Genomic DNA, 27,544 nt, shown 5'->3' with positions numbered 1-27,544 from the left:
AATGTTTTTTTCTCACTCTCATTGACCATTTCAACCTATTTCTCTATCATATTAATGAGCTCTCCTCTTGAAATTGGATGCCAGAAAATGTTTTATTATCTTCCCAAACAAAAGAATTAAGTTGAAAGAAAAAAATTATGAAGAATCAATCCATGGTAATTCCTTTCTCCAATTGAAACAATTACTGTTAATGGAGGAAACTATCAACCTTCAAATGTAGTGAAGGAAATACATGAAGGTTTTACAGGAAAGTAAATAGAGGAAAAAACACAATCCGGGAGAAGAGAGAATTCAGTGAGACTGTGAGAGAGAGAAACATCAAAAATTCCATACCATTTTCTTCACCCATATTCAGTTACATATTCTCCGGATTCTGTTTAACAAAATTGATTCCTAAATTCTCCTTGTTTTAATTTCCTTGCCACGCAACCTTTCATTGTTTGGACTCATTACAGTGAATCATTGATATCGTCTCTCAATCAGTTGGAGCTTAATATATGAAGGTTTTGGTTGCCGGATTCAACCTTGCCGGAGCTTGCTAGTGTTATGTTTGTGGATGAGTATCGGTTGTTATTGTGTTCAAGGGTGATGATAATGATAGGGGTAAGGGTAGTGGTGGTAGATATGGGGTTGCACGGTAATTGTGGCTGCAACCATGAGATAATGATGGTGAAACTTCTTAATTTAAGACTGATTAATATGAAAGAGAAATGGGTTAAAATTGGTCGATGAGAGAGAGAAAAAAACTGCATTAATTGCTTCTTAAGCTGTGCAACATTGCACACGTTAGAAAAACCCTTCTTATAATACTCCCCTCCGTCTTTATTTATTAACTAGTATAGTGACCCGTGCCAAGCACGGGAAAATAAAAAAAACTTTTTTAGTCAAATGTATAGATTTTATATTATGTTACTTTAAAGTTATAAGTGTGGTTATAATTTAAATTTGATATGGAAAAAATATCATCTTAATTTTGTATATATTTTGAAATATCTAAACATTGCACATAACAATTAAAGTATTTGGATTTATCTTTATACTAATTATTTGTACCATAAGATGTACTCATTTTTAAACTTAGCATATGTAATATTTTTGAAAAAATACACCGACGTACCGTATATTATTATTTGTTGACATAATGTATTTTATTAATCGTAAAAACTAAAATATTTGTATTTTTTTTATATAATAGTCAGTGTCAGATGTATACACCTAGTCTGTGAATGCAAACGTTAAATTTTACGGGTGTGTATAAATATAATTTGGGCTACAAAAACGCCAATTGTTATTTGTTTTTATTTTTTACAAAACAAATGGTTTAATGTATCCCTATTGTATTTTAGGGTAACAGCGATGTAAAAAAAAAAAGTTTCGTGTATTGTTATACCTGAAAAGTGAATCAATTAAAAGTCAATGGCAGGAGGATCTGCTTATATAGAAATTGCGTGTCCTGTAATGACCAGTACGCCTTACAAAGAAATTAAAAAAAAAACGACTTCCAAGCAATGCACAACTTTAGTTTTCTAAATTATAGCAACATCAATTTTAAAACATAACCAATGATAATACTTTTTGAAAAACTTCACGATACACAACATTTGTGGTCTCCTTGCAAACATAATTATCTTCATCCAAGATGAGCAGCTTCAAACCTTTTCTAGAAGTAACTCGAGAGACAGCAACATAGAGTTGTCCATGCGTGAACAGGGACTTAGGCAGATAAACTCTCACTCGAGATAAAGATTGACCCTGACTTTTATTTATTTTCATTGCAAAACAAAGTTTCAATGAAAATTTCCTGATCCTGAATTTGAAGGGTAGTCCTGGATCACTCGGAATAAGATTCATCATGGGAATGAATACCCTGGTACCTGCCCTTTTTCCTGTAATTACGGTAGCAACTATCATGCTCTTCCGTATATGTGTAACTGTCAGCCTCGTACCATTACACAGTTCATTGGCCTGATCGATGTTTTTCATCAGCATAACTGGACATCCCACCTTTAGTTTCAACTGGTGATTTGGAATTCCAGAGCTCTTAATATCATTAAGAAATTCCGTTGTGAACCACTCGCTTTGGACATCATAATTTTCACCCGATCGACAAATAGAATCAGAGCTTAAATACGCTTTCTCTTCACCTGGAATCAGTGACACCATATATTCGTTAACATGCTCAACTGAATCGAGCGTTGGTGCGAGTATTTCCCTTTCTTGGAAAAGTAGCAGGTCACCAAGGTTATCATTCAAATCGGGATACACAAAGTCTATAAGTGACATCAATGCTGTGTCCGATATGAGCAAATCTTCAGGAATTTCTACCTTCATTTCACCATTCTCATCTGAAGCGCCGTTGCCGTCTCCATTTGAGAGTATCCACTTGCCAAAATTAGCAATTTCTTCCTGCTCTGCAGGTACCGAAGATGCACTCAATCTCATATTAACAGTAAGCCTCAACGCATTACAATAAGCTCATATATTTGATGAATTGATTGAGGCATCAACAATATCCTGCCTCGTTCCTTTTCGAACAACAGACAATATCTGCCTGAAATTACCACCTAAAACTTGTGATTTTATTTCTAGGGACTAAAACAAAAAATCTTCATATTTAAAGAGAATATTTACTTAATTAACCTTTTTTTGTAAAAATTTATTTTTGGATGTCATTAGCTTTCCTTCTATTTTTGTATTCAACCTCTATTATTTCAAATTCCTTCACATCTGCTCTTTTGTGGATGTGATGATGGAAAATGAACATGAGTTATGATGAGTTTACGAAATATATGCTTATTTGACATTTTAAAATATTCAACTTCTTCAACAAAAACATACAAATATTGGTAACTCAATCTATTATATACTCTCACGGATATAATATATACTACATATTTTCCTCTTATTGTTTCTCTCATGTTCAAATTTATTTTGTATTTGTATTTTCTTTCTTTCTAGTTGCATTTCACTCTTCTTATGAAAGAAAGGAACATAAACCTCCCTCCATGAAATCATCACCAATCAACCTTTATGAACATGTTGTGCCTCAATCCGACCTTGTTTGATTACGTTAAATAATTACGGACGCAAATAGTCGCACACTTAATTAGGATATATTAATGTGTCAAGTGTGAGTTAACGTTATAGAATATATTGAATTTTATAATATGTTAACAATTATAGATGGCAAAAAATAATAAAATAATTGTTAAAAAAATGCATGTGAATGGTATTAACAAAAAATAATTGTCAATTCATTTCATCCGTATCATTTTAAACATATTCATTTTTGATTTGTCAACAAATATATATATATATATATATATATATATATATATATATATATATATATACATATATATATATATATATATTCGTCTTGGCTATTAATTTCGTGAAAAAATGTAAATTTATACACAACTATTAATAATTCGAACTTTTCATGTACATGTGATATACAACATATAATAATTACAAATCATAGAAAAAAGATCATCACTCAATTCCTTCTCATCTTGTATATGAAAAAAACGGTTAAAAAAAATATGTTGACTACTAATTCTTATACACTAAATTCAAACGTCTCATTATCTCAATGCCTTTTGTAATGCTCCATAATGTAACTCTTCTTCCTCATAAGCGGCTTCCTTTGATGAAGCATTTATATTCATTTTGTCTTTCCATGTGAAATAGATAACAATAAAAGATATAAAAAAAATTATAGACGAATGAAAAGGAATCAATTAATAAACAATATATATGAAAAAAATTACAGACAACTAAATTTTAATTTCCATACCGACTAAGTAATATGTGTCGTATTCAGAATTGAATACATCAAAATGATTTGCTATCAGAAAGATATCTGAAGGCACGCTATTTTTGACACATAATTTCACTTTTGTGATAAACTAAAAAATTGAGTTTGTACCCGTGCTTTGTGGTCCGATAAGATCCAAGGTTCGCAGCACCAAAGTTACTTATAGAGTGGACCTATGAAAATAATGAAAATCAAATTGTTTATATATAGGGAAAAAAATTATGGCATAGTCAATTTTGATTAGTCTATGAAAACTAAATGTGTCATGATTCATTTTGATTGGCTAATTAAAAAGAAATGAGTCATGATTCAATTTGATTGGATAATAAGAAAGCATTAAATGAGATGAGAAATGTGAAGATGCCACATGTACTCTTGATTTGAAGGAAGGAAAATGTTTATAATAGAGATAGAGATAGATATATCATAAATAAATACCAAATTCATTATCATAAATAACTACCATTTCCATTGTAATGGTATTTTTTTTTTGTACAAAAAATTGAATTATGTCATAATCCATTGAGAGAAAAAATTACGAAAAATAAACACCAATTTTTCAAGAAATTAAATACTAAGCACAAAGTTTTTTTTTGGGGATCATATTTCATTGAGAGAGAAAATTACGAAAAAGAAAGTACATCGATGCTACAAATTCAAGTAAAAAAATATCTACATAAATCAACCACGTGTTTCGATCATTGATACTCTCCAAGTTTCTATATGCGAATGGGAGATATCGGGAACAAATCCGACGGGTATCATATTTGATTGAGACAAAAAATAACGAAAACAAACAAACATACGAACTAAAAAACAATCTACGATTAGTATTATATAAAGATAAAAAAAAATGGAATCAAACAATATTATTATCCATTAGAACCGAACGACTCCAACACTGATATCCCAACTTTTTTTCGAAGGGAAAACATCAAAAACAGGATCGATTTTCGGAGCCATTTGGAATGTAAAGAGAGATACGAAATAGAAAGAATTAAAAAAGGAGAATTGCAATGCTGATGTGAAGAAAGTGTTAGGCAACAGGTCTAATTTATAGTATACTTTACAGGACAATTTCGTAAAATAACCATATTCAACTCAACCAATCATATTTAAGTTCATATCTTAGCTATTAAGCAATACATATTATTTATTTATTTTGTTAAAGAGCATCGTAAACTTTGCTAAAAAAAAGTAGAAATCATGGGCTGATTGGCACAATGATACGTTTATGATTTTCTTTGACTAATGATACGTTTATGATTACAACCAGCTCCAATTCCGTTTTTTTTTGTCCTAAGAAAAGTAGGTTAAATATAATCAATTGAAATAATGATTTAGATACGTTTATGAGTTTCATTTACAAATGATACGATTATGACTACAATTAGCTCCAAATTCCATTTTTTTTCTATCCTAAAATAAAAATTGAACAATTTAATGAAATTTCTTAATTAAAAAAAAAGTGAATAATATTTGTTTGATTACTATTAGTTTATTAGATTTTATACTTTGTGATAATTTATAAATTTGATAATCTTAGCTATTAAGCAAAATATAATATATATTTTTTCGTTTTGTTAAATGATATGTAGCCGAAAAAAACCAATAGGACTATTAATTTAATGTCATTTAATCAGTTTAATCGGTTTCCCTTAAAAAAAATCAGTTTAATCGGTCAAATAAAAAATATAAGGAGTCAATTTAATAGCATTTAATAAGTTTCGTGTAAATAGACACTATTAGTTTAATCGGTTTCCCTAACAAAATCAGTTTAATCGGTCAAATAAAGAATATAAGGAGTGAATTTAATGGCATTTAAGCATTTTCGTGTAAATAGTTACTATTTTTTTAGGGAAGATTTAACGTTTATTTTTGCAAGTCTATTAAATAGAATCAACTGAAATCATATTTTTGATATTCTTTGCCAATCACCCATTTATGATTTTAATTCCAATTAAATACCCTTTGTCAAAAAAAAAAAATTATAAATACCTCCAATTCTAACTTTTTTTTCTGTCCTAAACTAAAGTATCCATTTTTTTTCTTTCCTAAAATAAATATTTAACACAATCCAACGAAGTTTATTAAAAAAAATGGTGGATCAAAGTCACTATACTTGGCACGGGGATTATTATGATTTAACAACGGTTATTATGGGTGATTTACATTTTATAAAAATGTGACTTACATTTTATATTTTGTGATAAATATATGACTTACATTTTATATTTTGCGATAAATTATAAATCTGACAATCTTTTTAATAGGTTAAAAATATATGCAATTTATTCTGCATATATTTTTATGTTATAATTGAAATATCATATTATATAAAAAAATCTCGTTAAAATTTCATTCCTTAATATCAATTATAAAATATATGATAATAAAACACTACATTACATGATTATACAAATATAATAATACAATATAATTGGTCTTCCAAGAAAAAAAACACATGGTTCCATATATTAATTAGAAAAATTAATACACAAAGTGACAATAATGCAAATGTTTGTCCTTCAAAAAAAAATTCAAATGCTTGAGAATAGAAGAACATTAGAGTGCCACATGTCGTTAGTTGAATGACATTTTAAAACTTTAAAATATGGTGACACATGTCAAGAATAGAAGAGAAGAAAAATGAAATAGGTCCTAAATTTATATTATATAGATTATTATAAGGAGAGAAAAAACATTAAAACCAATAAAGATATTAATTAACTTTTTAAACTTTTTGACAAATGTATTCTCATAAAAATTGCAAGACAATATATACTCCCTCCGACCTAAATTATAAGAGAAAAAATCTATTTTCTTTATCTCAACTTATAAAATTATAAATTATAAGAGAAAATAAAATCAACATTAATATTTTTTAAGAAATTTTTATTCTCATTAAATTAAATGCTAACTGTACTTATATCTTTTCTCAATAAGCAACAACTAATAAAATAAATTATCTATAAATTCGAACGGAGAGATACACCCACTAATATTAAAAACACAAACAATTTAATGAATGTAAGAAAGTATTTTAAACGGTAAATACATCTTGAATACTATGATCATTTTATTATCAATAAACAAAATAAGTTCTCTATTTTGTTTTTTCTCCTACTTAAGTTTTATACTGTGACATTTAATTTCACCAATTTTTTAACATTGCATAACCACGTGTATTACATACATTACATTGTATACTTATTGAAGATATTGTCAAACAAATAATACCCTCAGATGAGTCCTGATCGGCCGTCAACTGCTTCTGATCTCCCTCACATCGACGAACTTGCCAAAATGTTTACATGCTCGGTAAGAAATTTTTCATGAAGTTTACAGTATTTTTTACTAAACATGTTTCATACTTATACTTTGTTGGTGGGACTTATGTTGATTTTATCCATTTTGCCAGATTTGTTTAGAGATATTCTTTGAGCCATGTACCACTCGTTGTGGTCATAGGTGAGTAATCCCTCTTGTCTCAAAGATAAATAGTGATTTTCTTTTAAATTTGTTGAACAAGTTATGTATTTGATTTATCACATACATAATAAACATGAAAAAAATATTTAATTATATTTAAGACTTAAAAAAAGAATATTTGTTTATATTTGAGACTGAAGAAGTATCAATTACTTCATCTTTGTAACTAGAATTTGTCTCAATTTTGGTCTTTTACCACATCTTCTCAATCTTTTGTAGTTTCTGCATCAAATGTTTCCAATCTTCCATATATAAGTGTACTTGCAGAAAAGTACGGTAAGGATTCTAGGGCTAAGAATCGTGTATTAGGGTTTTAGACTGATGATTAGATGCCTTGAGACTGCTCTCAAGAGTGTTATTTATAGCCTGTTTATGGGTTTGGGCTTTGGTTGCTTGGTTTCCAAGCAACAGGGGTATTGGCGTACTTTTGATGATTTTGGAGGGTTCTAGAGACTGTGTGTTCTTGTCTGCCACTTCAGGGACGAATCACAAGGAGGACGAGTGCCAGGAGATTCGTCCGTTTCAGGCTCCCTTAGGGTTGGTTGGAGACAAAAACGCTTCTAGGTCCGCAGAAATGGCCCTATTCGCCGAGGAAGTGCGGCTGGAAGAATCATTGTACGTCGATGTTTCTGCTCTTGACTACTTTAGGAGCAAGTTTGATATCTCTGCAACTGGGCGAGAGGAGGACGTAGTTTTATTGTCCTGTGACCCTGATGAGCGTGCCTGTGACCAAGAGATGATGGGCGAGGGCGACGAATCCTACTTCGTCTATACTGCGGTTTTGGAGGAGTTTGGCGTAAAAATCCCTTTCACGCCCTTCGAGATGGATGTCTTGAGGCTCCTCAATATGGCGCCTACTCAAATACGCCCTAACAGTTGGGCGTTTATTCGCGCCTTCAAGGTTCTGTGCAAAGCCCTGGGTCTCGAGCCCTTGGTTGGGGTGTTCTTCCACTTCTACGGGACCAAAGATGTTAACAAGGGCACGTGGATCTCTATTTCGGCCCATTCTGGAAAAAGGCTGTTTCCTACTTATGCCTGCAATTTTAAGAAAGAATGGCGAGACACATTTGTTAGGGTGCAGGGTGCACCGGAATGTTCTACATCTTCCGTGCTGGTGAATGGAGTACCCAAGTTTCCTCTTAGGTGGACTAGTGCTCCTTTGGCTGTGAAAGGTTATGCTCGTGACGCCATGTCGCCCTATGAGCGTGCACTTGTGGATTTCTTGGAGGAAGCCCCTTTAACCAATATTCACGAGCTGCTAAATAGGGAGGGCGACTTGGTTCGTCTGAATGCTTATTTACGTGAGTGTTTTCTTGATTACTTATGTTGGGTTTCGCTTGTGGGTTATCATATGTGTCTTACTGACTGGATGAATTTGGTTTTATTTTCAGAGGAGATGTTGCCCCTGACTGGAGCGGAGATGAAGATGTACCTCGCCGAGCTTGAGAGGAACAAGAATCCTGATGGTTATGTGTCCAGTGGTTCAGCTGGCGTCTCTTTGCGGAAGCTGAAACGTAAAGAGCCTTCTGGAAAGGGCGAAGCTGGGGTTATAGAGGTGGACGATTCGGAGGGTGCTGGTGGGGCGCACAACCCTGTTGCCATTGAATCTCCCTTGTCAAAAAAGTCCAGGACCACGCGAGGCGCTAAGGGTGCTGGAGGTCGCCCTCCGTCTGGGAAAGAGGTCGGTGGGACGTCGCTGAATGATGAGGTCATGGAGTCCTTCTGGCACTCGGAATTTGACATTCGCCGGTAAGCCTTTTTGGCTGCTTTCTAGTTGATTGTTTTTATTTGTTTCAAACGAGAGGTGACTTATGATGACATTGTGACGCGGCGTCTTGCAGGTACATGAAAGAACAAGTACCTTTTGCGAAGGTCGATGTCGAGGCCGGGGTGAAAGCTAAGTGCAGTGACCTGGTGGCTGATATTGGTACTGCTGCTTTGAGGACTCTGTTGCTGACCCATTGTCTGGAGGTTAAGCAGGATCTGGTGGAGAAGAAATATAAAGATGCTGCTGAGGACGTCGAGAAGTGGAAACATAAATCTAGCGGGCTAGATGGCCGCCTGAAGGAGGCGCTGAAGGACAAGAAGGCTGCTGAGGATGCTCTGGAAGAGATGAAGATGGCCAAAGAGGCTGCAGAGGCGGCGAGGGATGAGGCCAAGTCCGCCTTGGAGAAGTCGGAAGCGGCGGTGGACGAAGGTAGGCGAGCTTTGGCGATCTACTTTGAAGACGGCTTCAGGCGTGCTAAGGAGCAAGCGCACTTTTTCAACCCTGACGCCAAATTGGAAGATCTTGATCCATTTAAGGTGATGGTCGACGGCGAGCTCGTCGACGATGAATGATTTTATGTCGAATCTTATGGTTTTGTAACTTAAGTCATGGTGACGTACTACATTGATCATATGGTTTTGTAACTTAAGTCATGGTGACGTACTACATTTAACGCTTGTTTTTTGGATTCCGTATGGGAACTTCGTAGTTTTTAAATTTTGATGCATTTTGATCATATTATCGCACTTGTATGAGCCTGCCGTTTGTTTTTATTTTATCGTCTTTATGTTGCGTGAATTTCCTCTGGATGACGATGCGCTTTAGCTTTTTCGAGGCTTTGTGATTGTCAAATTTAATTAGGGCCTTTCTAAGGTTCACGTTACATTGATCAAGATTATGCGAGCCTTTATTTTGGGGCGACCATCAGAGCTCTTACAGGGTTTGAAGTCAATTATCTACGTCAGAGCCCTTCCAGGGTTGACGGAACTTTTAGTCGAACCCCGCCAGAGCCCTTACAGGGTTGGCGTATTGGGCGAGCATCAGAGCCCTTACAGGGTTGAAGTTAATCATCTACGTCAGAGCCCTTCCAGGGTTGACGGAACTTTCAGTCGAACCCCGCCAGAGCCCTTACAGGGTTGGCGTTTTGGGCGAGCATCAGAGCCCTTACAGGGTTGAAGTTAATCATCTACGTCAGAGCCCTTCCAGGGTTGACGGAACTTTTAGTCGAACCCCGCCAGAGCCCTTACAGGGTTGGCGTATTGGGCGAGCATCAGAGCCCTTACAGGGTTGAAGTTAATCATCTACGTCAGAGCCCTTCCAGGGTTGACGGAACTTTCAGTCGAACCCCGCCAGAGCCCTTACAGGGTTGGCGTTTTGGGCGAGCATCAGAGCCCTTACAGGGTTGAAGTTAATCATCTACGTCAGAGCCCTTCCAGGGTTGACGGAACTTTCAGTCGAACCCCGCCAGAGCCCTTACAGGGTTGGCGTTTTGGGCGAGCATCAGAGCCCTTACAGGGTTGAAGTTAATCATCTACGTCAGAGCCCTTCCAGGGTTGACGGTACTGGCGATCCTGCGTATAAAATTTTTGACAATAATATTTCATGCAATAGTAGGAGCTAGTAACTTTGAAAAAAGGAGAGGGCGCCTCGTTAAAAACCCCTGCCCTTGCAGGGGAAAAGAGCGCTACCCTAACCCTCTGTTTATTCAATTTATTCAAAGGAATCATAAGTCATAATGGTGGTCTTAAGAGCGCTACCCTAACCCTCTGTTTATTCAATTTATTCAAAGGAATCATAAGTCATAATGGTGGTCTTTAAGCCAGCCTTATTCAAAGATGACAAACTACGAAAAAAGAAAGGAAAAGCGAAAAATCAACTGTAATAGTGGCGCAGATTAGCTATATTCCAAGTACGGGGGATAGCTTCTCCGCTCAGTTCTTCCAACTTGTAAGCTCCATGGGAACATTTTTCTCGAACTCGATACGGGCCTTCCCAATTGGGGAACAATTTTCCTATTCTTGTAGGGGCGACCACTTGCTTTAGCACGAGATCGCCTTCTTTCATTTCTCTGTGCGCCACCTTTGAGTTGTAGCAGCGGGCTGCTCTCTGTTTGGCGGCGAATTCTCTTATGTGAGCTTGCTCTCTCACTTCGTCGATCACGTCCATGCTAACAGCGAGACCTGTCTCATTAGCTTTTCAAAGAAATAACTCATGAATTCATACGGTGGAGTTGTAAGAGGTGAAACTGTAAAAAGGAAATCTGTCTGCCTGCGAAACAACAAGTTAGATGCATAAATATAAGACTTGATACCTTCTTCAGAAAAGGTATCTCTCCGCCAAGTGGGGGTATCAATTTCTACTGGGAGCATGGCGTCTGTGCCGTAAACCATCGTAAATGGCGTCTCCATTGTCGAAGAGTGTGGTGTAGTGTGGTAAGACCATAGTACCTGTGCTTATTTTGACCAAGGCGACGTTCATACGTGTGACACATTGTATTGGAAATGTGGAGAATTTGAATTGAGAATAGAAATTAAATTGACCATGTCCTTACCTCGTGGAGTTGTTCTGCCCAGAGACTCTTGGCGGCCTCCAGCTTCTTCTTGATGCCGTTGAGGATGACCTTGTTGGCTGACTCGGCCTGCCCATTAGCTTGCGGGTGTATTACTGAGACGAACTTTGTCTGTATTCCCAGGTGTTTGCAGAATTCTACCACGGATGAGCTTGCGAATTGGGTCCCATTATCAGACACTATAAATTTGGGTAGACCGAAACGGCAGATGATTTTCTTCCAGTAAATTTTTTTGACTCTCTCAGCTGTTATTTTGGCGACGGCTTCTGCTTCAATCCACTTAGTAAAGTAATCGACTCCTACTATGAGGAACTTCAGTTGTCCTGGGGCGAGAGGAAAAGGTCCTACGATGTCAACCGCCCATTTATGGAAAGGCCAAGGGGAGTATACTGAAGTAAGTTCTACTGCTGGGGCGTGCTTTTTATCAGAGAATCTTTGGCATTTGTCACACTTTCGGACGAAGTCTGAGCTGTCTTGGAGCATAGTGGGCCAGTAATATCCTGCGCGGAGGAGCTTTGCAGCTAGAGCTCGCCCTCCTATGTGGCTGCCGCACACGCCTTCATGAACTTCAAGAAGCACTAGGTGGGTCTCGCTCTCCGCTAGACAACGCAGCAGGGGGCTCGTTCGACCACGCTTGTAGAGTTTGCCTGAGATGATAGTGAACTTTGAAGCCCTTTTTCTGACTATCTGCTCTTCGTCTTTGTTCTTGGGTGTAAAAGAGCTGGTTAGGTACCTGAGTAGCGCATCCAGCCTACACCTTCTTCGGCGATGTGGAGAACCGTTTCAACGCTGGTGTTGGGCGCTGAGATTACTTCTTGAATGACGGTTCTGTTGTTGCCCGGACGTTTGGTGCTGGCGAGCTTTGCTAGTATATCCGCTCTGGAGTTCTGTTCTCGGGGCACGTAGATAGCTTCAAAGAAAACGAATCTTTTGGCTAGGGCTCGTACCTTTCCCAGATATTTGGTGAGTTGAGGGTCCTTCGTCTGGTACTCGCCCGTAATTTGGCTTGTTATGAGCTGAGAGTCACTTTTTGCTCGTAAATTTTCAGCCCCCATTTCCTGCGCCAAAGTCATGCCGGCGATTAGAGCTTCGTATTCTGCCTGATTGTTGCTTGCTTTGAATTCAAACCGGAGGGATTGTTCTATGACAATATCGTCGGGACCTTCCAGGATAACGCCCGCGCCACTTCCTTTCAAGTTGGAGGAGCCGTCAACAGATAAAAGCCATACAAATGGGACCTCCTCTGGGGACGGGGAGGTGAGTTCTACCACGAAATCTGCCAGGACTTGGGACTTTATGCTTCCTCTTGGTACGAACTGGATGTCGTACTCTGATAGTTCTACGGACCAGGCGACCATCCTTCCTGCAAGGTCCGGTTTCCCAAGCACTTGTCTGATGGGATAGTCTGTTTTTATGACTATTCTGTGGCTTTGGAAATACGGACGCAGTTTCCTTGCTGTAACGACTACGGCCAGAGCCAGGCGCTCTAACTTCTGGTAGCGCAGCTCGGCGCCTTTGAACACTCTGCTGACGAAGTAGATCGGCCTTTCTCCTTCTTCTGAATCTTCGACCAACACCGTACTCATAGCATTTGCGGAGATCGCCAAGTATAGAAAGAGGATGGAGCTTGGGTTTGGTCTCTGAAGGATTGGCGGGCTAGATAAAAACTTTTTTACTTGTTGAAAGGCATCCTCGCACTCTGGTGTCCATTCAAATTTTTCCTTCCTTCTAATTGAAGCGAAGAAGGAGAAAGCTTTGTCGCCGGCGCAGGATAAGAAGCGGGACAGGGCAGCCAGCCTTCCTGTCAACTGTTGGACTTCCTTTATGTTGGACGGGCTTCTCATGTTGATGATCGCCTGACACTTATCTGGATTTGCTTCGATACCTCGCCTAGTTAAGAGAAAACCTAGGAATTTCCCAGCCTGCACTCCGAAAGAACACTTTGATGGGTTTAATCGTATCCGATACTTCCTTACTTGCCCTAAGATTTCTTCCAAATCTTCTGTGTGGCTCCCTCCTTCTTTTGTTTTTGCTACCAGATCGTCGATGTATACTTCCAGGTTACGTCCAATCTGGTGTGTGAAAGCGGTGTCCATAGACCTTTGGAAAGTGGCTCCAGCGTTTTTTAGGCCGAAGGACATGACTTCATAATGGTAGTTCTTGGTGTTAGTCATGAAGGCCGTTTTGGGGGCGTCTAAAGGGTCCATTCGTATCTGGTTGTAACCAGAGTAGGCGTCCATGAAGCTCAAGGTGTTGTAGCCTGAGGCACTGTCAATCAGATGGTCAATGTTTGGGAGCGGGTAAGGATCTTTTGGGCATGCTGAGTTCAGATCCGTATAATCCACGCACATCCTCCACTTCCCGTTCGCCTTCTTTACCAGGACGGTATTGGCCAGCCATGTTGGGTACTTTATTTCGCTGATGAAGCGGGCGTCTACTAATTTCCGCACTTCGTCGTCCACGGCTTTCCTTCTTTCCTCGCCCATCTTCCTTTTCCGTTGCACTACCGGTTTCACTCCGGGCTTGACTGACAGATGGTGACAGGCGATGTCGGGGTCCATTCCTGGCATTTCAGATGGGTGCCAGGCAAAGAGATCCAGGTTTCTCCGTAGTAAATCGACGAGGGCAATCTCTTCCTTCTGGTTCAGAGACGTGCCGATCTTAGTTGTCTGATGTGCTTCTGAACCAATGGATACTTCCTTCAAGTCTTCGATGGGCTCGAGGCGCTCTTGCTGGAAGTCCTCTCTAGGATCGAGTCTATCATGTTGACCTCGTGAGTTTCTTCATTACTAGACTTCTTCCTTGCCTTTTGTAATCTCAGGCTATTGTGGTAGCATTCTCTGGCGGTTTTCTGGTCGCCTCGAATGGTCCCGATCTTTCCGTTATCCAGGGGATACTTCATGACCAAGAACTTTGTAGATAGGAAACCTCCCAAAAGGTTGAAGGCTGGGCGACCAATGATAATGTTGTAAGAGCTTGGCGAGTTCACGACGAGGTACCTTACTCGGATGGTTTTTGAATGAGAGCCGCTCCCGAACGTTGTTTTGAGTGTGATGTAACCTCTTACGTGTACCTGTTCGCCTGTAAAACCTGCCAGGGTTCCCTTGAAAGGTTGTAGCAGTTCCGGGTCCAAACCCATTCGATCGAATGTATCGTAGTATAGGATGCCTGCCGAACTTCCTGGGTCAATCAATACTCTCTTCACATCCCACTTGAATATTTGTAAAGTAACGACCATGGGGTCGTCGTCGTGCGGTATGACGTCTTGGAAATCTCTGGCAGTGAAAGAGATGTCAGGTTCACGCCCAGAGTTTGGGGTTTCGTATTCTTGACACAACATCACCTGCCTGACGTATTTCTTTCGTGATGAATTGGACTCTCCGCCACCGGAGAAACCGCCCGAAATGGTGTTGAGCGTGTGTCTCTTCCCTTCGCTCCCTTCATCTTTTTTCCTTTCCATCTTGTGTTCGCTCTCGCCCTTCCTGTCCTGAGTGTATCCTCTTAATTTTCCATTCTGTATCAGCTTCTCTATTTCTTGTCGTAGGTGTATGCATGAGTCAGTGTCATGTCCCCGTATTCGGTGGTACTTGCACCATTTGTTTTTGTCCTTTCCCATGACCTCGTATCGTGGCGGAGGCGGGTCTGGGATCAATTTGGCTTCATAGACTTCCTTCAAAATGCGCTCCGGTTTCGTGTTGAGAGGGGTGAATTCCTCCGGACGCGGGTAGGGCCTGTAATTTGGTCTTCGGTAAGGAATGCGATCCCTACCAGATGATGGTTGATAAGGTCGCCGTTCTGAATTGGACGTTCGTTCCTTGGTGTCTCTCGCCCTCTTCTCAGCGTTGCTCTCCTCGCCCTTTATGTAACAATCTGCCCTTGCGATTATTTCCTCCATGGAATCAGCGGGCTTTTGAGCGAGTGATTCATTGAACTGTCCTGCCTTCAAACCGTTCTGGAAGGCGCCTACAAATACTTCTTGGTTGGGATTGATGACTTTTATGGTCGTATCGTTGAATCTCGCTAGATAGTCTCGCAGGGACTCATTGTGTCCTTGGCGAACATTGAAAAAGCTGGTTGCGGGTACTTTGCGATGGCGACTGGCAGAGAATTGTTGGATGAGTTTCCTTGTCATGTCCGGGTAGCTGATGACAGAGAAACGAGGGAGGTTCATGTACCATCGTAAGGCGGCCTCAGAAAAAGTCCCCGCCAGTAGTTTGCACTTGAGGGAGTCAGGGGCTCCGACTACGGACATGCGAGTGTTGAAAGCTGTGACGTGCTCCATAGGGTCGCTTTTCCCGTCGAAGACGGAGAGATGGGGTGGTTTGAAGTTCTCTGGAACCGGCGCTCCCCAGATCTCGGCGGACAGAGGCTGCGGCTCTGGATCGTCCATCTCGCCGTGGTGTGATTCCTCTTTTTCCTCCAGTTGTTTCTGTTGTATGTTCTCCATCGAAGCCTGTAAGGCGTCGTTGCGATCTTGCAATTGTGCGAGTTGAGTTCGCATGGATTCTAACTCTTCGGCTGTCGCCATGATGAAAGGCTTTTCTCTAAATCGTACGTGAGGTGCGATTTAGGTTTGTAAAGGAAAAGGGGTTTCCAAGTCGTAAGGTGGTCTTACGATTCGGAGGTCTGGTTTCAGGTTTTCCAAATCACGATTCGCGATTTAGAAACGTGGTCGAGGCTAGTTTTACCGTTTCCCACAGACGGCGCCAACTGTACTTGCAGAAAAGTACGGTAAGGATTCTAGGGCTAAGAATCGTGTATTAGGGTTTTAGACTGATGATTAGATGCCTTGAGACTGCTCTCAAGAGTGTTATTTATAGCCTGTTTATGGGTTTGGGCTTTGGTTGCTTGGTTTCCAAGCAACAGGGGTATTGGCGTACTTTTGATGATTTTGGAGGGTTCTAGAGACTGAGTGAGGCGGCGTCCTTATGGAAGACGCGCCTGAGCCTGTGGCCCTTCTGGGGGGCGCCCAGACCCTTACGGAGGGCGCCCAGGTCTTTATGAAGGGGTTTTCCTTCTGGAGTGCGCCTAGGCCCTTACGGAGGGCGCCCAGGTCCCTATGAAGGGATCTTTAGCCTTTAGGAATATTATGACGGTCCAATAAGTCAGGCCGAAGTTGTCCTTTATGCAGACAATCTATAAGGTATTTATAAATTGATTTAAAAAATCACATATTCATTGATAAATGACCTTTTTTCAATAAATGAATGTTGTATTTGTCTTTGCAATTATATTTATTTCTGACTTTTTGCAGCAAGGGTGAATCTTACAAATTGAACACAGTTCTTTGGAACACTGAAACTAATGTTTCCTGGTGAAGTTGAAGCGAGAAAGAACACTATGAAACCAATGTTTCCGCGTAAAGTTAAAGCGAGAAAAACAATGGATGCTTTAGATAGACCGACGGATTTGAGTGCACAATCTTGCGATTCATTGGAATTCCTTGTTAAGTGGAATAAGTGCATGTACCTTGCGCTTGCAGGCATTTCTGCATCGACTACAGCTGTGTATATTTGGGCAATGTTCACTATGAATCGCTAAATGGTTCACTATTACTAGCAATACTTGCAAGCAAGACTTCTATTATTTATTGTGTTTATCACTCTCACCATTCCCATAGTAAAATACTTGTTTGAATGGTTCTCGATTGTATGGATGATTTATTTCGATTCTGTTTTTCTTTTATTTTTATCTTACTTTAAAATTAATAATATCAGTCTCCGTGAGAATAACTCGGTTGACAAGGATAATACATTGTTATATATAGCGGTGGCGGGGCTAGGAATTTTAACTAGTGGAGACAACGTACATATAATTTGTAATATTAAATATATATAACATTTCATCTCATCATGACCACGAAAAGTGGAATTGTTTGCACATAGCTCCTTCAATTTGTTGTTTTTGTTTCATTAAAACTTGACAGTTTCTCCATGCTTGATTATGAGCGCTATTTAAACTTCCGACTTGGACTTGGAACCTATCACTATTTTTCCAATTTGTAAAACCTTCTGTTATAAAGGCCTCACCACTACCTCTATGTTCTGCAACATGTGATCTCATAAGATAACAACATAAGCATTATGTTGCATCTTCCTTTTGACTATATTCCAATCAACTGCCATATTTTGAATACCATTATGAATTAAACTTACGAGAGTCATCTCCAAATTTTTTAAGTGGAAAATTAATCTCTCTTGGTTGATAAGGGTCATTTTGAAAATAGTATCTCCGAATTTCTTTTTCTATCACTTGGATGATAATCTAAAAGTCTTGACCTCAACCTAGGATTACCAGGAAGCTTTTCCAAATTAAAATCTAACCACCACTTTTTTAAAGTGGACCCAATTTTATACTTCCACATATTTATCAAGTGTTTGAGGATTATGAATTGATGATTTTTCTGAACTTGATTTTCTTTTGAAATATTTCTCAATTGTATACAGTTTTCGCCAGAAATAACAATTTTATGATAAGAAATTAGAATCAATATAATTCAATACTACACCTCTTTCATGTGCCATTAATTTTGCATCGAATTGCATTGCTCTAATTTTTTCAACCACTAGGAGGCGTTGAGCACATTTCTCAAAATCTCATTCACCATTAGCTTTAACAAAGTGAGAAACACATCTAATCTAACAACCAAACTACCAAGAAAACACATGATCAAAATTTTATTCCACCAAACTAGTTACAAACCCGTGCTTCGCACGGGTTGAATATCACGACAAATGAGCAAATTAAGGGAGAAAGAAGTATTGCACACGGATGATTAATTTTAGGGAAAATTCAAATTTCATAACTGCATTTTTCATATTACACATAATACTAATTGGAAGACATGTCCTAAAGGAAGATGCAGTCAAACCATTGAAGCCAGACTAATGGCCAACTTACCCAACAACAACCAATTCAATGTCAACCTGCACAAAATCTGCATTGTTAATATAAGAGGTATAGCCAGTGTGCTTATCATTATATCAATATAAGTAATATATAATTTAATTCTGAGTGTCATAATAAAAAATTGTGTAACATGTACAAATTCTAAATTGGTTGGCATTATGGTATAGTAATACCATGGAGTATGGACTAAAACAATGTAGATGCTGGACGACTCCAAATCTTTTCCTGTACAAATTTTCTATAACTTACCAGATGAATTGTAACTAAACATAATCATACTTACAAGACTCTATAGCTCTAAATTTTCTATAACTCACAAGACGAATATTTTTCCTGTAAAAATTATACTTTCTGTAAAATTTGTGTCCCTTCCTTTTGGGCAACTCTTGGAGCAGCTCTTGTCACTTTTACACGATATGAAGCCTACAAATAACTTCCATGTTTAGACGCCATATAAAATACACCATTGTCAATATGTATAAATTTGATGGAACTATCTGTCACCTGATTAGAACCAAACTCAATCACATGAGAAGGAAGGATGCAGGCAGGATAATTTAGAGGTACGATATATCGCCAACCTTCATTGCTGAAAATAAGATGAGAAACAATTAGATATACAATTTTCTAGACTTGTAATATTCGATAAAAAATAATTAGTAGCCTGAAATTTGTTTTACTTACTCAGTGATCCAGGTTCCATGTTGACTCCGTAAATCAGTCAAGAAAAATGCACCATCTTTGTAGTTAATTCGAGCACGCAATTGAGATACCTTTAAAGGAGAAACTTTGTTGCATGATCTTCAAGACCACATGAGTTGGAACCATGTCTAATTCAGCTCAAGACAAATTTTCTTACCTGAGGTAAAGGTATTGTAATTAAACTTCCCGGATAATCTTCTTGTTCAATACTCCTGTAATTGCAGAAATATATCAGAAAATTTGTTGAAAATGAAAAATTGAGAACGAAATTTTACCCTAGATAATAGTTGATAAAAAATGAATATGTTGCTTGTGTTTCAAAGAAGCACCAAAAGTCTGATAGGCACATCAAGTATTTCAACTAATCGAATATAAAAATTGCGAATAAATTTCATGGCGGAGGTGTACCCGATTATATAGGGTTTTGTTTAATCTTGGCTCAAAGATATAGGTTTGAGATGGTCTGCTACATCTCCACATGGTAACAAAATCCATCTAAAATTCAAACATAAAGGGAATGACACAAAGTAGTATGATCTGTATATATGGCAGGAAATATATATACTAAGGTTGATATTCATCAATATTAGGCCAGAAACATACTCTCCATTAATAGTACGCTCAAGCACATCGTCATCTTCAAACCATGTGTGTAGCTGGTTACTTGCCTTGATCAATAATCAAACTCTTATTAGCATTTACATCACAACAAAGTCTAATAAAACTCTTATTCCAAATAACATAAGTGCATAAAGTAAATCAATCTAACATACTTTGTCTGAGAGCCTGCGACATACTGGTCTGCCTGCAAGTTTGGAGCTGCAAAAGTAGCATTATTCTTCATGATTTCAAAGCATAAAAAGTTGTGCTAATTTATATAAATATTTGAAAATATTATCAATCACCACCAAGATTAAATAGAGAACTGATGTTTTCACTATTATCAGTTTCTTCATCTTTCAATCCTTTTTAGAATTAATCCATTAACTCATATTACTAACACATGCATGCATGATGAAAAGTTATAGATAGCAAAGAAATGTGTCACCTACCTATTGCCATCGAACACCCAATTCAACATCAAAGGCATCAACTTTTGAATAAAAAACCTTCCTCCAACTCTTCCCGGATGTGGTATTCTAAACTTGGTTAAAGACTGCAATATAAAGCAACCATGAATTTGTAGGTTTCACAGTATGAAGTATCACCTTCACTTTATTGTTCATAATCTAATTTAGAACAACTTAGTTCCTAGCTACCTCAAAGGGTCCAAGACCAACACCTAGATATGCCTTGTAGGTGGAAGCCATCAAAGCTGCCATTCTAGCTATTCCATGAACAATAGTAACTCGTAATCTTCGCTCCCTCTCGTAGCTGAAAGCAGGAAAGAAAAGATGAAAAATAGATGAACTATGAGTTAGCAAAGTGATTTATAACCAAATTAACCGATTTGGAAATTAATATATGATAGCTTATGAAAGTAATTGGTCCAAATTATGAAACAATGATCCATCAGTAAGTAGGCTTCTGCAAAATTAATCAAGTCATTGAGATATTTAAGACTGAGTTGTTTCAGAACTTACCTCTTAAGGGAAGAATCAATGTCAATCGTAGAGCCTGATTTTGCATTTTGCTGCCATGCATTATCCAACTCAAATGCAAGTTGATATCCATCCCGGCCTGTAGCAATGATGAAACATTGATAACTCATTAATTGACAGTTAACTCGATTTAGATTATAAAATTAAAAAATAGTAAGACACGTAAGAGGGATGGAACACTCCTATGGCATCTACATGCAGAGTACCGCCACTCAGCACCTTCAACCAAGCCATCAACTTTACCACCAACAACAAAAACACCTTCCTCATCCAAACAAACTAACTCAGCAATTGTTTTCTTCGGATGCATACGAAGAAATTCATCCTCTTAAAGAGGGCCTGACACGCAAACCCATAGCATGAACTTCACCAGATGCATCTATGCCTTGAACAGCAAGTCTGCATGATTCAATAGTTGTCTGTTTTCCTTTAAAGTTCAAAAGTCATTATTGATTTCCAATGCATATGAACACAGTAGTTACTAATTTACGTTGAGTCTCAAGGTTCGCTGCAACATAATTCTAAGAGGCATAGACTAATTTGCCTTTTTGTTTGGTATGTACAGTATAATTACTTAAAAACTCTTTAAATTAATAATTATTAATTTATCGATAAATTAATAACTCTCTAAATTAATAAATTTCTCTGGTCCTGACATTAAGATGGGCTAGCTCAACTTCTGAGGCTACCGGCTGCAAGCAATCACAAGCAAGTGATTGAATGAGTGGGGGCTCCGAAGATGAAGACTTATTTTCTTTAGTGCGCATAATTGACCATTTAATTTATAGAGTTTCTACTGTATTTTGAATGCTTAAACAACTTCTTAAGAACACTTGTTAATACTATTTTCCATTATTTAATACTCCCTCCGTCCTAAATTATAAGCAAAAAAAATTCATTTTCTTTGTCCCAAATTATAAGAAAAAAGACCAACTTTTATCATATTTAATTTTTTTTCAAAAAATTATTTTTTCCATAGGAAAATTAAATGCAAAGTGCATTCAATTTGCTCTCTTTTTCATTTTCTCTATAATCAACTACCAATGGAAATTGTTTTTACATCTTCCTATAAAACTTATTTCAAAGATAACACAAAAAACTATGTTACAAACTACTAGTATATTTTAGTTTTCTTAATAAGTGTGTTTTTTTTTATTGCTTATGATATAGGACGAAGGGAGTACCTATTCATCTCTGTATCAAGTTGCCAAAGGTTATCCACATTTCTTAAAAAATAAAGTTGGTTAAATGGCCAAATCCTTATAATATTGACTTAAAGGCAAAATGTGAACAAGCTATAAATAAACTTATAATGTTTCATATATTCACGTAGCCTGTCAAAGCTCTATGAACTCATTTGTATTACTTAAATATAAAGTAGGCTTTCAGAAAGAAAGAAAAAAAGACATCATTCATCTTTCTATTTATTTATTTTATTCATTTTTGTCATACGATATTTTTTAGCATAAGTGGAATAATATTGATGTTCACTCTTGCTTCATGTTTCAATCAAGAACGAACACAAGTCAGTAGTCCATGCGACGGTCACGGGAAAGAAACATTCTTTCTATTTTAAAATATGATTGAATATACTCCATCACATTATATTTGTATGATAAAATAAAAGTAAAATTTTCCATGAGCACGTTTTGTTAGTAATAGGAAACCATTATTACTGAGACATATTCAAGCTAATGATGTTGACTTTTGGAAGGGTTGTCATGTTTTTTGAACCTCTCACGGATCTTGTTATCCTATGTTTATTATGTGCGCTGCCCGTGGTCCTACTTATTGATAACAATATTAACTAGTGGACTGTTCGTTCTTACAAAATCTAGTGATTACTCATCACGTTTCACCATCTCATTTGAGTGGTAAATTATCTCAGGACCAATCTTATTGGTAAATCTAGTGATCAATGTTGACAATACATGTTTGGGAAGAGAATACAATGTACAACTTGAACCACTGTAACCAATAGAGGCCACCCGTTTGAATTGATTTTGAAGTGTCTCCATTTTGAACCCTCTGATTTTCTTCTATAGGAAGCACATCAGCAAAACTTCTACTATTCAGTTTATCACCTAGTGTCTGTTTGGTACAACGTTTGCAAAACGGTGTTTGATGGAAATCACGATAAAAAACCACGTTAACAAAGAAGCTAGTATTTGGAGCTTTTGAAAATCACAGCAAAAACGCATCAAGAAGCTTGCAAACGTGCTTTTGTGTGTTGTAAATGATAAACCAAACACACTACTAGTCTTCTATTCCTGTTCATATGGTAACAAACTTAGGGTGTGTTTGGATCATAAAAGAAAGTAAGAGGAAAGATTGTTAAAGGAAAGAAAGTATGAGGAAAGTGAATGAAAAGTGAGATGATTTGTTAGGTTGTTTGATTATAGTGAAAGTGAATAGAATGTGGAAGGAAAGAATAAACTATATTTTGTAAATGACATTTATACCCTTTTATAAAAATGATATATACACACATGTATTATTTTATAATAATAAAATAAAATGATAGTAGGTATTATGGTCTTTTCACTCAAAAAGCAGCAATCTGCCCACTTTCCGTCCTCAAACCTGTGGAAAGTTTTTGAGCGTGGGTCCCACCTCAAAACTTTCTTTCCCTACCCTTTCTTTGTCCTGCCAAACGGTGGAAAAGTACTGTAGCCACTCACTTTCTTTCCCCATCCTTTCTTTCCCTTATCTTTCCATGGATCCAAACATACCCTTAGTGTCAATGAATGTTGATCCATTTGGCAAGGTTCAACTCATATCTCACAATGACCTAGAATTGAATCGCAATGTTGATGTGATCATTTCATTTATAGGTAATATATAAACATTTATAGAAGGGTACTTTGTGCATTACATCTTTTTCTAGTTGACTTTGCATGTTAATATTTTTTAAGCTTTATAAATTTTGTTTATTGGAAATTTTTAACCAATGTAACTTGTGTTTACTCCACTAAAACTATTAAATATTTAATAGCATTGATAAATGAGCAGAGTATGAATTTGCAGCCTCAGAATCTTAATTAACCAACAGAGCAACATAAACTTGAATAGAACTTTTTATTATATGAACACGACCCCTTAATGTACATTAACAACTATAAATTACTAAATTTTACTTTTGAAACAAGAAGAGAGCAAGTCATAAACAGAATCTAAGACATATTTTACAAAGACCATTGAAATGATTAATCCAACTTTAGAAGTAAAATTTTTGTTGATCTCGTAGAACCTTATAAAGTGCCTAGTGGCTACACTCAACAGGAACACCTTGTGGGAATCGCTTAAGATCATTACAATAGTTATAAATCATGAAGTACTTTTGAACCCATCTCAATCTTCTTCTACCATAAGCATCAAGCGCATTTATTTGCCATTCAGCATCAGAATTTGAACTTAAAGAAGACTTGGTTGAGAACTGAGTGGCCTTGAAATTACGGTAGTATGCTGTAAAGGGTGCTTTGGACCAATCAGTTTTCACCAATCCACCTCTTGTGGCCCAATCATCAGCATTCCACAGGCTGGAATAGATTCTCATTGGTTGGTTCTTTGGAAAAGGAACACCAATAGATTCAACATTCTTGAATACCCTTATTGGCATGTTATCAACCAAGAATCTGCAGTTAAATCCAATTCATGCATTAGTTACTTAATGCTTAAGGAACTAATTAAAATTATTTAAAAGACTCTATTTATATAGTGACTTACATGATGTGTTGGGGCTTCCAAATGATGGAGTAAGTGTGGAAGTTTCTAGTGGGGTCAAACCAAAGGTAGAATTGTTGTTCTCTATTACCTTTACCTTGAGTAAAGATATTTGTGTGAAGAATATAAGGGTCACCACTTGTGTTTCCCAAGAACTCAAAATCAATCTCATCATGGGTTGGCCCTTGGGATGACAGCTGTACCACAACAAATTTATAAATTAATCTAACTAAATTATTGATATGGCAATACCAAAAAGGAAAGGGACTTTTCTTTGGGTATTTGTTAATTGATTGTTTTAGTAACAAGTCTATGAAATTATGTGAAGAATCGGCCAAGAGAGTCCCACACAACACCATATTGGTTAAATTTCAAGATGATGTCAAACTCTATTAACGAGGTGTTGGGTCATCTGCTATTAGATCACCACTATCAAACCATCTCAATCACACTTTAGATGTTTCGTTCTAGGTGTGATTGAAGAGTATGTGTTAAAAATCCATATTGGATTAGAGTTGAGTTATGTCTATTCCAATATCTAAGATATTTTTAATTTTTTTTCCATCCATTATATTTTCGTCATTAAATTATGCTACAAGCTTAAGTTTCAAATGAATGTTTTGGACCAAAGTCAACATTAACTATATTCCCCTGTCACGAGAAAGTAAAATTAATTCACCATTTTTAAAAAAAAAGACCAAGTTGATTAATGTACATAAACATATGTATGATAGCAACATGGAATGAATAATTAAAGCAATTGTTGTTGACAACAAAATGAAATTCTTGTTTGCTATAGTACAATTTCTCGTGAATGCACAGTTTAATTTGACAAAGGTTGTTGTCTAATGTGTAAAAGTAGGTCAATAATGGTCTTATTGGAAGATGTCATAAATCATGTCCTTGAAGAATCAATACTAAAGTTGGCTAAAAGTCTAAAACATACACACAGAGTCTATTACTTTACTAGCAAGCATGAGATAGAAAATAACAAAATTGATCGAATTAAATTAAATGAGTATAGCTCTATTATAGATTTATAAAGTAAAAACAAGGGTTATAAAAACAGATTATGAAAACAAATTTATAACTTACTTTCATAAGCTCTTCAGAAATAGTAGGTTATAAAAACAGTTTATAATAACTTTAACTTGTATGAAAACATTTTGACTTCATTTAACTTTGTTATAAAAATATGTAATAGATAAGCATGTATATGATACAACAAGGTTATAATGATGGATGAAATGGTATTGATAAGAGTACCAGAATTGAAAATGGTGTATAAAAGTGATTATAGTAGGAGAAAAAGCATACGTAGTAAGCAGTGACAGTGCCAGCTGAGTTGCCAGCAACAAGCTTAAGCTGCATATCAATTCTCCCAAATAGGTACTCTCTCTTTGATTTGAAGCCAGAGCCAGAGACTTTGTCAAGGGAAAGTGATAGAAGCTGACCACCATTGAATATCTTAGCACGGTTGTCACCCCATGTTAGATCAAAGTCTTGGTAGAAGCTACCAGCACAAGTAGCCACCATAAAGCTAACCATTATAGCAATTAGCATAAACACATGAAACTCATTGTGAGTGGAATTAGAAGCCATTTTGGACAGAGAAACAGACAGAGAGAGAAGTTTTGGTTGTTATGATATGAGTGAATGTGTTAGAATAAAGGATATATATAGAGATGAAAAGAGAGGAGGGAAGTCAATTAAAGTTTTATAAACCGAACCGAACGTTCGGTTCTGCGGGTTGAGTTAGAAAACCGATAAGTTTGCCAATTGGTTTGATCCCAATTATACCGTACGTTGGTTGAACCAGATTTAATTGTGATCCGTTCTTTTTTTTTCGCATTTATTTTGTTTTAACCTATGTTCGATATTATGGTGGGTTTGTTAGAATTACAGTGATCCACCGTGATTGTCTAAAAGCTACACTTTGTAGTTTCTACAAAATCACAATAAATCATTGTGATTCTAACACATCCACCATAATACGAAACATACATTTACTCTTTAGAGAAAAGATGATATGCATCGTTAGTGAAAATTAGTTCTTACATTGACGTCCAATAAAGATGTAATATTTGATTGTTATTTTTCAAACACAATTGCAATATAAATTTACATGAGGACAAATACTTGGGTGTCTGCGTGCCCAAATTATGTGTTCAATTGTTTGTGACCACGTAAAACTCTCTCACTTAATAGTGCGATGAATATTTTGTTGGATGTTCATATAAAACCATTTTACACCAATAATGCACATCTACTAAACCCTACTTTTTTTAATACCTTTGAAACATTCGAAGGAGATAGAGATAGAGGCAGGAATTGTGGTATGGTAGTAGAAGGAAGGTGGGACTCGTGATGGAGCAATAACTTGGGGATGGAGGGTCCAAAAGCTGGTGCCAGCTTAGCAAGCTTTAAGGCTGTGTTTGGTACCATGGATAGATGAAGGAAAGAAAGCATGAAGAATGGAAAGTTTATGGAAAGACTTTCTTTCCCTTGTTTGGCTGCTTTGTGAGAGTGGAAAGAAAGCATCTTTTTGGTGGGGCCCGTGGGTTGAAAGGTTTCCGTCCAGTATAGTGAAGAAAGTAGCATGGAAAGTTTCAATGTACTGAAATGTCATAATTACCCTTCATTTTCCAATTACATTTTTGCATATCATTTTTATTTTTTATTTGCGCTTTTCTCTAACAGCGTCGCTTGTTTTTCATTTTTTTTATATTATTCTTTCATAAATATTTTTCGATATATATTATTGGTGCAGTGGTAGTTTTTATTAAAAAATAAATAATTACAAAAACAAAATAATAATCAAATTAATATTTATTCTATAAATATATACATATATAAGGATAGTTATGTCTTTTACTAAACATACATCTTTCTTTCCTCTCACTATCCAATCACTTTCACTTATACCAAACAACTAAAAAAATCATCTAACTTTCCATTCA

At 36.9% G+C, this 27,544-nt stretch overlaps 4 protein-coding genes and 1 pseudogene across 7 annotated transcripts; 1 reads left to right on the top strand and 4 right to left on the bottom strand.

The window, feature by feature from the left end:
- The first annotated feature begins 6,898 nt into the window (after positions 1-6,898).
- Positions 6,899-17,340, top strand: LOC146933210 (uncharacterized). Its single transcript, XM_085704955.1, has 5 exons — positions 6,899-7,141; positions 7,242-7,291; positions 7,532-7,569; positions 16,756-16,792; positions 16,904-17,340. Exons 1-5 carry the CDS (start codon positions 7,067-7,069, stop codon positions 16,965-16,967), a joined length of 264 nt encoding a protein of 87 aa, XP_085561081.1. The 5' UTR covers positions 6,899-7,066; the 3' UTR covers positions 16,968-17,340.
- On the bottom strand, positions 11,237-16,177 carry LOC146933211 (uncharacterized). Its single transcript, XM_085701058.1, has 4 exons — positions 14,420-16,177; positions 13,715-14,288; positions 11,632-11,972; positions 11,237-11,527 (listed from the first exon to the last, which is right to left on the bottom strand). The coding sequence occupies exons 1-4, from the start codon at positions 16,175-16,177 to the stop codon at positions 11,237-11,239; spliced, it is 2,964 nt and encodes a 987-aa protein (XP_085557184.1).
- Positions 17,341-17,499: 159 nt separating the features above from the next.
- LOC146933209 (uncharacterized) lies at positions 17,500-18,316 on the bottom strand (annotated as a pseudogene).
- A 311-nt stretch (positions 18,317-18,627) lies between these two features.
- Positions 18,628-21,260, bottom strand: LOC146933208 (zeaxanthin epoxidase, chloroplastic-like). 4 transcript variants are annotated; one of them, XR_015007397.1, is made up of 10 exons: positions 21,057-21,260; positions 20,844-20,940; positions 20,520-20,634; positions 20,313-20,416; positions 20,034-20,079; positions 19,669-19,928; positions 19,418-19,472; positions 19,243-19,331; positions 19,063-19,147; positions 18,628-18,981 (listed from the first exon to the last, which is right to left on the bottom strand). XR_015007397.1 is itself a non-coding variant. In XM_085704952.1 (10 exons), exons 1-10 carry the CDS (start codon positions 21,169-21,171, stop codon positions 18,901-18,903), a joined length of 852 nt encoding a protein of 283 aa, XP_085561078.1. In that variant the 5' UTR covers positions 21,172-21,260; the 3' UTR covers positions 18,628-18,900. The 4 variants fall into 4 exon arrangements, 3 of the variants coding, with proteins under 3 accessions (XP_085561078.1, XP_085561079.1, XP_085561080.1); XM_085704952.1 differs by having other exon boundaries at positions 19,864-19,928; XM_085704953.1 differs by having other exon boundaries at positions 19,864-19,928; positions 21,081-21,260.
- A 2,660-nt stretch (positions 21,261-23,920) lies between these two features.
- On the bottom strand, positions 23,921-26,234 carry LOC146933207 (xyloglucan endotransglucosylase/hydrolase 2). Its single transcript, XM_085704951.1, has 3 exons — positions 25,902-26,234; positions 24,588-24,781; positions 23,921-24,496 (listed from the first exon to the last, which is right to left on the bottom strand). The coding sequence occupies exons 1-3, from the start codon at positions 26,184-26,186 to the stop codon at positions 24,124-24,126; spliced, it is 852 nt and encodes a 283-aa protein (XP_085561077.1). The 5' UTR covers positions 26,187-26,234; the 3' UTR covers positions 23,921-24,123.
- Between the last annotated feature and the right edge of the window lie 1,310 nt (positions 26,235-27,544).

The sequence above is a fragment of the Medicago sativa genome, chromosome 4 (assembly GCF_051527215.1).
Source record: "Medicago sativa cultivar Bolivia chromosome 4, Bolivia_mono, whole genome shotgun sequence".
NCBI classification, from domain to species: Eukaryota; Viridiplantae; Streptophyta; class Magnoliopsida; order Fabales; family Fabaceae; genus Medicago; species Medicago sativa.
This window is presented reverse-complemented; position numbering and strand designations above follow the sequence as displayed.

Coding starts and splice junctions, on each gene's coding strand:
- LOC146933210 (XM_085704955.1), top strand. CDS start 7,067: ATGAGTCCTGATCGGCCGTCAACTGCTTCTGATCTCCCTCACATCGAC. Junction 7,142..7,241: donor CCAAAATGTTTACATGCTCG/GTAAGAAATTTT, acceptor CCATTTTGCCAG/ATTTGTTTAGAGATATTCTT. Junction 7,570..16,755: donor CCAATCTTCCATATATAAGT/GTACTTGCAGAA, acceptor GGTCCAATAAGT/CAGGCCGAAGTTGTCCTTTA.
- LOC146933211 (XM_085701058.1), bottom strand. CDS start 16,177: ATGGCGACAGCCGAAGAGTTAGAATCCATGCGAACTCAACTCGCACAA. Junction 14,289..14,419: donor GTAATGAAGAAACTCACGAG/GTCAACATGATA, acceptor TCTCTGAACCAG/AAGGAAGAGATTGCCCTCGT. Junction 11,973..13,714: donor TTTCACACACCAGATTGGAC/GTAACCTGGAAG, acceptor CTCTCGCCCCAG/GACAACTGAAGTTCCTCATA.
- LOC146933208 (XM_085704952.1), bottom strand. CDS start 21,171: ATGCATCCGAAGAAAACAATTGCTGAGTTAGTTTGTTTGGATGAGGAA. Junction 19,332..19,417: donor TTACAATACCTTTACCTCAG/GTAAGAAAATTT, acceptor TCTCCTTTAAAG/GTATCTCAATTGCGTGCTCG. Junction 19,148..19,242: donor CATGGAACCTGGATCACTGA/GTAAGTAAAACA, acceptor TCTTATTTTCAG/CAATGAAGGTTGGCGATATA.
- LOC146933207 (XM_085704951.1), bottom strand. CDS start 26,186: ATGGCTTCTAATTCCACTCACAATGAGTTTCATGTGTTTATGCTAATT. Junction 24,782..25,901: donor GCACTGTCACTGCTTACTAC/GTATGCTTTTTC, acceptor GTTGTGGTACAG/CTGTCATCCCAAGGGCCAAC. Junction 24,497..24,587: donor TGGAAGCCCCAACACATCAT/GTAAGTCACTAT, acceptor ATTTAACTGCAG/ATTCTTGGTTGATAACATGC.